General features: G+C 39.0%; 1 protein-coding gene across 1 annotated transcript; it reads left to right on the forward strand.

Annotated features, from left to right (window-relative positions):
- Positions 1 to 583: 583 nt before the first annotated feature.
- On the forward strand, positions 584 to 2,753 carry LOC140820436 (rhodanese-like domain-containing protein 4A, chloroplastic). The gene is made up of 4 exons (XM_073180724.1): positions 584 to 1,321; positions 1,753 to 1,855; positions 2,234 to 2,479; positions 2,579 to 2,753. Exons 1-4 carry the CDS (start codon positions 621 to 623, stop codon positions 2,627 to 2,629), a joined length of 1,101 nt encoding a protein of 366 aa, XP_073036825.1. The 5' UTR covers positions 584 to 620; the 3' UTR covers positions 2,630 to 2,753.
- Positions 2,754 to 10,222: the final 7,469 nt, after the last annotated feature.

Here is a 10,222-nt window from a genome sequence, read left to right on the forward strand (position 1 = left end):
TTTTTATTTCGGTTTTTTTGGTTTCGATTTTACAAATATATTAATTCGATATCTGAACCATTTTTTTCAGTTCGATTGGTTTTCTATTGAAGTGGTTCGGTTATTTCGATTTTGATACAATTTTTTCAATTAATAAGATAAATATATTGTAAAATATAATATGTTATTTTTTACATGATTTCTTAATAAAATATTTAAATATAAAGTCTAAATGAATTACATTAACAACAATCAACTAAATATTTTCAAATAATTCATCATATCAAAATATATAATAAAAATAAAATTATTAATTTAATGAAATTTCGGGTTTTTCGGTCGGTCCAAATAAATTTCAGTTTTAACATTTATATCTGAATTATAAAATTCGGTTTTCATTTAGATTTAATGTTCGATTTTTTTGGTTTTATCCAAAGTTTAAACAATCCTAACTAAATCATAATATACATGTGTTTATTTTTTAATTCACGATTTTAAAAAAATAATAAGAAACAACCGTTAGGACCGGTTAGGTACTATTAAATAAAAAAAAAAAATCATGATATTAATATTTATTACCACAATAGATAAACAATTGACGGAAATAATTTTGTGTTCTATTCCACTGACCTCACTTATCAATGGCGTCTATCTCCAAATTCCCCTCAGCGGCAGCTTCCCCACCTCTCCAAAATCCATTGAAATCCCTAAATCCAATCCGTAAACCCCAAATTTCAGTTTTCAATCACTCCTCCGTATGCAATTTCAATCCAATTTCTGTTCATTTGCCCCGAACCCATCCCCCTCCCCCTCCCCTTCCCACCACGAAAGCAAATGTCCCAAATCAACAATCTCCGAGAGCACACCTCGTCATTTCAAGTCTGGTTAACATAAATCCCCACTTTTTCCTTCCTATTCTTGCATTCCCTTTCCCACTTTCTTGCCTTGCCTCCGAAGCTGCTCCTGAACAAGTATCGAACAAGATTAACTTGGAATCGGTTGTGATTTCGATTGATGACTTTTTCACCAAGTACCCGTTTTTTGTCCCCTCGGTTTTATTCATTTGGCTTATTGCGATCCCTTTGACTGAGGAGTATTTGCAAAAGTACAAGTTCATATCCGCCATTAATGCGTTTCGGAAGCTGCAGGATGACCCCAGCTGTCAGCTCTTAGATATTAGGGACCCTAAGAGTTTGGCGTACTTGAATTCGCCCAATTTGAAAATCTTGAACAAGACTGTGCTCCAGGTTGAGTTTCGCCTAGGAGATGAAGATGGTTTTGTGAAGACTGTTTCGAAGAATTTTGAGGAGCCTGCAATTGCTACTGTTTGTGTTATAGACAAGTAAGCTTTGGTGATTCTTTTTCGTTGTGGTTGCTGTTTGAGAGCCTCAGTTTCATTGTTCTTGTTTCAAAAGAAGAGGGGAAAAAAGACAATATCTAGCATGATTCCGCGTAGCAAACACCATTTTATGTTGATGTTTTATGAAATTATTGTCGTACCAACAAACACCAGTAAAATCTTTATGTGTGTCTCACTGTTGTTAGAATCTTGAAGGTGCAACTTGTAGTCCAGAAATTAGTGAAAGAATTGTTAATTAGGAATGCTAATCAATTCACTGGTTCTAACATTACTATTATGCTGCAGTCTAGTTTTTCTTTGTCCATGTTATTTTGGGACGAAGAGGATAACTCACGGGATTTATCTGCCTAGAAAGAACAAGTATTACATCTTTTTTATACTAACTTATATTGATTATTTCATGCGTAAGGTAGTTTTGACGGTAACTCAATCAAAGTTGCTGAGTTATTGGTGAAAAATGGTTTTAAAGAAGCTTACGCTGTAAGGGGAGGCATTAGGGGCAAGAAAGGATGGCAGGTATACATTTTTTTTCTCGTTCTTAGGTACATCTTTTGTCTGTTATTTTGTATTCCAATGCTAAATTGAATTTTGAAGAGGTTCTTGATCGATCATTATGTCTTGGCTATTCGGGAAATGAGAATCTTAAATTCAAAAATCATTATCGAGATGTAAAAGATTGAGAATCTTGGCAACCTGTAGCACCAAAAAGGTTTTTCATTTCTTGTTTGCATATTGCCCACCAAAAAAAAACATGAATTTGTGTTACTATGACAATACATTTTTAATTACTGATTACATATGATATACGAGTCTGGGAACTATCTTCTACTGCCAATCATGTGCAACAAATTACATTAGACGACTTACTAATCCATTTGGATACTGCCTTTGCAGGAAATACAGGAAACTCTCCTACCTACATCAGTTCACATCTACCCAAAGAAGAGGTCCATACTGTCCAATCAACTCGAAACAAATCAAGGGATACTACGACAGGATAAAAATATCAGCGACTTGACCTCTATTGCACCTTCCAGTGTCAAGAACAGTAGTAAAAAGATCGATGATAAAGATTTTGGTTCCACTAGTCCTGCAATGCAGTCAAAAGGACGTTCACGACCATCATCCCCATACCCGAATGTATGAAATCACACATTCTCTCTAATTATGTATGAAATGAAAAGTTGCTTCATAAATTTTGATGCTGGACAACTACTGACTAGTTTTTTTTTTATGCAGTATCCAGAATTAAAACCTCCATCTTCCCCAACTCCTTCGAGGCCGAAGTAATGTTAATGTACCATTGATTTTTCAATGTTTATGAGTTATATCAACTTCTGTACCCGCCCAAGGTGCTGATGGTATTCTTAATGGTAAACATTAGAAAAACTATTATTACAACGAGTTATGCTTTCGAATGGAATTTTTTTGGATCGATTACATTGATTAGAGTTATCTTGGAGGTTGGTTGGATGAGCTAATTAGCCTCTTCAAACATCTTGTAATAACTTTGTTTATTGATTTATAATATTTGATATTAGATATATATTTGGATGAGAACACACGTGGCACTAGAATACACACACACTCTACAATAAACTCGTCTCTTGTACTGTATATAAAAGCGACTTCTTCATTCAATGAGAACGACGATTTTCGATCAATTTGATCACTCTTTACTTGTAATATGGTATCAGAGCACTAGAAATTGTGTGATTTCGCTTTCTGCTCTCTAGCGTCGTTTTCCATGGCAAAGGGGAATCAAGCCAGTAATCAAGCAGCTCAATCTTCTACTCTGGTGTCTCGAAATCATGTTGAAGACTCCAGTAGTCCTTTCTATCTTCAAAATGGTGATCATCCAAGTCTAGCTTTGGTGTCTCAACAACTCACTGGTAACAATTTTAATACTCGGAATCGAGCTATGATTATGGCGTTAACCGCGAAGAACAAGCTATGTTTTGTTGATCGCACAATTGTACCACCACCACCTGCTGATTTGTTGTATGGTGCGTGGATACGCTGCAACAGTATGGTCATCTCTTGGATACACAATTCGGTTTCACGCGACATTGCAGATTGTCTGATTTATATTCCTACAACATCGGAAATGTGGATCGATCTCAGATCGATTTCTTCAGAGCAATGCTCCGCGCATTTTTCAAATCAAAAAGCTACTCACGGATCTTCATCAAGGTTCAATGAATATTAGTGCTTATTACACTCGTCTGCGCACGCTTTGGGATGAGCTCAAGGATTTTCAACATATAGCTCCTTGTCATTGTGGATCTATGAAACAACTTGTGAATTTCCAAAATCATGAATGTGGACTTCAATTTCTGATGGGACTCAATGATTCATATGCTCAGATCCGTGCACAGATTCTTATGATGGATCCCCTGCCTGTAATTTCCAAAGTGTTCTCTCTGGTTATACAAGAAGAACATCAACACTCTATACATCAGAACTTGTCTCAAATCACAGTAGTTCACTCTTCAAATGCAACTGCGACAAAGAGTTCAAGTTCTTTTAATCTGAAGGGCGGCAAATTTGACAAACAAACTCATTTTTTCTCATTGTCATTACACAGGTCATACCGTGGATAAGTGTTACAAGCTTCATGGATTTCCTCCTGGTCATCCAAGGTTTTAGCAACAACAGTCACGTGGTCACATTAATGCAGTCAATGCTCCTCATGATGGTGTTAATGTTCCCTATGCTGATACCTCTAGCCAATCTACATCTCAGTTGGGTGATAGCTTAACTCCTAGCCAATGCCTGCAACTTCTTACTTTCCTTACTGCACAACTTCACCTTGGCTCTGTCTCTGCTCAGGCTCAGCAGCAAGAAGAACCTTCTGTGTCATGCTTCCATGGTACATTTCTTTCTTCCCCACACTTTCACACCGTGAGTTCAAAGTGGATCCTAGACACAGGAGCTACTCATCATATTTGTTGCGCATTGTCTTCATTCAAATCTTGTAAACGTTGTACTATATCTGTGAGATTACCAAATGGAGCCTCAGTCCAAGCCACGCACATTGGTGTGGTTTGTTTGTCCTATGTCCTTGTCTTGCAAGATGTCTTGCTAGTCCCTCAATTTCACCCTAATCTTTTGTCTATCAGTTCACTTACTGCCCAGACTTCTTGCTTAGTCTCCTTTGTTCTGATTCTTGTCCTATATAGGATCCAACAACCAAGAAAGTGATTGGGATGGGTAGAAGCATTGGCAATCTATATGTCCTCACTGATTCCACAGCTATATCCACACCAACAATTTGTAAAGTTTCTTCCAATAAAACATATCTTTGGCATTTTAGAATGGGACATCCATCCCTTACAAAACTTTCTGTTGTAGGTCACGAATTACATTTTCATCCCATAGTCAATGATGTATCACACTGTTCTATTTGTCATATGTCCAAGCAAAAGAGATTGCCTTTTACATCTACTGGCTCCATTTCTCAAAATCCCTTTGATTTGGTTCACATAGATGTTTGGGGACCTTTTTCTCCAGTTAGTGTGGAAGTTTTTTGATATTTCTTGAATATTGTTGATGATCATAGCCGTTTTACTTGGGTTTACCTTTTAAAAACTAAGTCCGAAGCTATTTTAAAAACTAAGTCTGAAGCTATTACTGTTTTTTCCACTTTCTGTGAGCTTATTCATACTCAATTCAATAAGACCATTAAAGTTGTACGTTCAAATAATGCCCCGGAGTTAAACTTCTCCACATTTTTTCAGACCAAAGGCATTGTTCATTTCCATTCTTGTGTTCAACGACCTGAACAAAATTCAGTGGTTGAATGCAAACATCAACACATCTTGAACGTCGCAAGAGCACTTTATTTTCAGTCTCATGTCTCTTTATTGTATTGGGAAGATTGCATTCTTACAGCCATTTATTTGATTAATCGAGCCCCTTCTCCTGTTCTTTCTCACAGGACACCTTGAGCGTCTTTATCACAAAGCTCCATCTTATTCTCACTTGAAGGTTTTTGGGTGTTTATGCTATGGGTCAACCCTCCTCACTCATCACACAAATAAGTTTTTTCCTCGGGCAATTCGGCCTGTGTTTCTTGGTTATCCCCACGGTTACAAGAGATATAAACTCTTAGATCTTACTACTAACAACATTTATATATCTAGGGATGTTTTTTATGAACATTTTTTTCCCTGTAAAGATGATTCATATTTTTCCAGTGATTCAAGTTTTTTTTCGGACCAAGTGTTGCCTACTCATAAAGCTTTTGTCCATAACGATCATCTCAATACTCCTAGTCCACCAACCAACAAACAATCTCGTTTTCGTACCAAAACCGTGTATTTGATTGACTATCAATGTTACTTCCTCCCTTCTTCCACCAACAGCTCTACTGCTCACCCTCTTGTCTCCTATATTGAGACTTTTCATTTTTCTCCTTCATATAAATCTTTTGTTCGTAACATTTCCTCTTTTTTTGAACCTCATCATTATTCTCAAGCTGCCTTGATTCCTGAGTGGCGAAAAGCTATGGTTGAAGAGCTGTAGGCTCTGGAAAAGGATGGGACCTGGACTGTGGTCTCTTTATCACCAAAGAAAATACCAGTTGGTTGTCGATGGATTTACAAAGCCAAGTTCTTAGCTGATGGAACCTTACATCGATAAAAAGCACGTTTGGTAGCCAAAGATTATACACAACAAGAAGGGTTGGATTACCTTGAAACAAGTGATTCGAGTTCCTACTCGCCCGTCGTTTGTATACCTTTCTCCACGACCGGCGCTGACATCGATAGCCGGTGGTCACCTCGTTCGATCGGATTCGCAGCTGTCGTCAAAATGACGAATGGGAAAAAGGAAACATTACCTCTTAAACAGGGTTGTGATGAAGTTATACACATTGAACACAAGGTTTTCATATTGCGGTTGGGTTTCTGGGGAAGATCGATCTGGTGGGAAGAAAGAACCAGAAAGACGATTACATGATGGACTTTGGCAGAGAAGAAGCGCGTTGGATAAGTCAAAGAATCGATGCATTTGTCAGTTACCCTTCTCCAGAAACGGCGTTCCATCGATTCACGGGACAAACAGCGATGTTCACAGTGCAACAATTTGCTAACAAAGCGGAAAGTTTATTGAGGTGTCAAAGTTCAGCTACAACGGAAGAAAGCAAAGTACTATTGTGCCCAGCGGATATAACTCAGGGGGATGGAAGAAGATTTCCTTTACATTGGGTAAATTGTTGGCTGAAAATTATCAGAGGAAGGGTCTTACATCTGGGTTAGTCTGTGATAATCACCTGATGAGAAACAATTCAGCTAAACAAGAGGCCGGAGCTTTAGAGAGGGATTTGAATTTAACGACGTTGATAGACACGAAGGATAGTGGTAAGCAAATGATGGAGATTAAGTGGCATGAAGCAATTGTGATTACCAAAGGTGGGTGAACATTCCCTGGGAGCTGGTTCAACACGTCCTTGGGAAATGTTTACTCAACACGTCCTTGGGAAATCTACCAATAAACAGGTTAAGGTATTTCCCTTTCAAGCAAACAAGGCAGTATGGTGGCCAATGAGCTCGGAAGATTTAAATTATTCATTAAGTTGAAAAGAGGTTTCTTTGAGAATGGGGTCACTTTGGAGTTTGAGGAATGGAGGATGGATATTAACACGGGAGATAGGGTATTGAAGTGTTGCAACAGTTGGATTTCAATCTTTGGACTACCTTGGAAACTTTGGTCGAAGGATATCATCCATGTCATTGGGGAGCATTGTGGAGGCTTGCTGGAAATTAACGAAGATACAATCTGCCTCCACAATTTGGAAGAGGCTACGATTAAGGTTTAGGGTTTAGAAGGATGTTTATTCGGAATAGGTTGATTACACAATTGGCAGGAGGGATTATAGAGATAAATATTCGGGTTGAATCTTTTGACTCAGGGGCATATGAGCAATATTAGAGACAAACTTACTCACAAGCAATGGTTAATGGAAAGAGGACAATGGCGGGATGGGGGAACAGAAACATTCTAAAGGCACAAAGAGGAGCTGAGGAGGAAATAACATGTCCTGTAAAAGGAAATGCAGAATCGAGGGTTATAGGGAACCAAACGAAGAACAATGGAACAACGAGGGTGAATGATAATTGCGGGGAGTGGCCAGCAAGGGGTAGAAACGCAAGGCACTTCTGATTCGAAGCCTGAGACAGCAGTTCAGGGGGTCATAAGGATAAATCGATGCATGCAAAGGCGGCCAAAGTGTATAAAATCCTAAATAAAGTTGTTCTGAAGGTTGCAGCAGAATTCAGAAGATCACCAATACAATCGATGAACATCACCAATGATGAGTCGGACAAACATGGGGAGTGCAAGGACATAAATAACCAATTTTTGCCAAAGTATGGGAATGTTTATTGCAGGAGGAATAAAGGAGGAACTGCTCGGACATTTGGGAGTTTCTGGGAAGATGAGAAGAATGATGCATCTATTGGCTTCAATGTCAACAATATGTATGGTGGGAAATATGGCTCAGAGAACAGAGTACCTTTGGAGCTTACTGAATCAGAAGATGATTTGCTGGATAATGAATTCGAGTTATCTGACACTGATAGTCAAAGATCACTGCGGTCACATGAGTCTTTGAATATCGACAGGAACAGATAATGGAGGGATTGTTCTCACCGACGAGGATGGAGTCAACTACCGTGCCAAATCCACTTGAATTTGCTAAATCGGCTGTGGGACAGGTACTAACCAATTTTCATTCCCATTTCTCAATCACTCCTTCAAGATTCATTCAATTTTTCTCATCTTTCGATGCATTGGGGTTGTCTAGTGTTCTGTTAGGAGGAGGGGGTGAGAGGGTAGATGAATTTTCGGGTCATGAGAAAGAAAATTTCCAAGAGCTTGATTCGGTGAGGAAGGGGTCGGCTTCTATGGATATTCGGCTATCTCGGGAAGAGGGTAACTGTGGGGATCAAGGGAAGTTTGCGACGTTGCTGTTGAAGAAGGAAATGAATAGATTGAGATGTGAATATAACTTTGAAAGAGGTTCTTCCTCAAAGGGTCATGAGGTTTTGTTATGAAGATTCTCATTTGGAATATCAGGGGAGGGGGGTGACGTGAAAAAAAGAGAACTAGTTCGAACGGTGATACAGAAAGCAAATCCGGAATTAGTGGTGATCCAGGGAACTAAGAAAGAACACATTGATGAGTGTTTTGTGACTAGTTTGTGGAAGTCCAGATTCGTGGATTGGGTCTTTGTTCCCTCGGAAGGACGTGCGGGAGGTATACTAGTCATGTGGGATCCGAGGGTGGTTGTGGTTAGTAAACTTGATAGGGGAATTTTAAGTTTCAATTCGAATTTGGGGTGTTGACGATACCAGTTGGTGGTTCTCGGCGATTTATGGACCTGTTAAGCCGCAAGATAGGGAGAGATTTTGGGATGAATTATCAGGTTTGAGTTATATTTGCGAGGATAAATGGTGCTTGGGAGGTGACTTCATTGTGGTCAGGAATACCGAAGAAAAGATGAACAGTCTTACATCCACCACGAGTATGTTTTATTTTGACAGATTGATAGGAGAACTAGGCCTCCATGACCCTCCACTGTTGAATGCAAAGTACACGTGGTCAAATTTAAGGGCGGATCCAATTTGTTGCCGACTAGACATATTTCTGTTCACTAATGGATTGAGGGATATTTTCCCTCACTTCAGACAAACAGTGTTACCCAAGATTACTTCGGACCACTACACGGTGATGTTTGATACAAATAAGTCGAAATAGGGGCCGTCACCGTTTAGATTCGAGAATGTTTGGCTTTCACATCACAGTTTTAAAGCCCTGGTTCAGAATTCGTGGAATGAAGGGGTGATTCAAGGTTGGGAAGGGTATAAATTCATGACAAAGCTTAAAAAATTGAAAGTTCAGATTGTGAGTTGGAATAAAGAGGTATTCGACAATGTAGGTGACAAATATGAGGAGTTGAGATCCAAGATAGAGCAGTTGGATGAGTTAGAATCTGATGGAGGATGGTCAGAGAATTTACAATCCGATAGAAAGGCAGCGAGATGTGAGCTGGAAAAGGTGGCATTTAAAAAATTCCAATTGGAGAGTCAGAAAGCTAAACTGAGATGGTTGAGGGAAGGTGACCAAAATTCAAAATTCTTCCATTCATTGTTGACTAACAGAAGGAGTAGATCGATTGTAGATAAGGGAGTTGGAAAATGGGTCAGTGGTTACGGACGAGGGGGAAATTGAGGAAAACATTATCAAATATTTTAGGAATCTTTATAGGAATTCAGAGGGGGATGAGGGAGGTTTGGATGGATTGGAGTGGTGCCCTTTGGATACGGTTGAAGCGGAAGGACTGGAGATTCCTTTCTCGGATATTGAAGTTAAAAAGGCGGTGTTTGAGAGTGATGGTTCCAAAGTTCCAGGGCCTGACGGGGGTACACATTTGCATTTTACCAAAAGAATTGGGAAACGATTAAGGAGGATCTTATGAAATTTTTCGTTGAATTCTTCGAAGGAGGGGTGGTAAATGGCGTTACTATTGAAACGTACGTTTGCCTCATTCCTAAAAAACAAGATGCCATTAATATCAATGATTTTCGGCCAATAAGTTTGACAACAAGTTTGTATAGAATCTTAGCCAAAGTGTTGACTAACAGAGTTAAGGAAGTGTTGAGCAAAACAATCGCCGATAACCAATGTGCATTTATAAAAGGTAGACAAATTATGGACTGCTGCCTTGTTGCCAATGAAGTTGTTGAAGAGCACCGCAAGAAGAAGAAGGCGGGTTGGGTTTTTAGGATTGATTTTGAGAAAGCATATGATAATGTCGACCGGAGATTTCTTGATTTCGTGTTACATAACAAAGGGTTTGGAGTTAGATGGAGGAAGTGG

This window comes from Primulina eburnea, unplaced genomic scaffold, assembly GCF_022965805.1.
Source record: "Primulina eburnea isolate SZY01 unplaced genomic scaffold, ASM2296580v1 ctg1038_ERROPOS4800000, whole genome shotgun sequence".
Taxonomy (NCBI): Eukaryota; Viridiplantae; Streptophyta; class Magnoliopsida; order Lamiales; family Gesneriaceae; genus Primulina; species Primulina eburnea.

Excerpts from the sequence above, each read along its gene's own strand:
- LOC140820436 (XM_073180724.1), top strand. The coding sequence starts at position 621 with ATGGCGTCTATCTCCAAATTCCCCTCAGCGGCAGCTTCCCCACCTCTC. Across the intron at positions 1,322-1,752 it reads ACTGTTTGTGTTATAGACAA|TTTTGACGGTAACTCAATCA; the intron begins GTAAGCTTTGGT and ends TGCGTAAGGTAG. Across the intron at positions 2,480-2,578 it reads CATCATCCCCATACCCGAAT|TATCCAGAATTAAAACCTCC; the intron begins GTATGAAATCAC and ends TTTTTTATGCAG.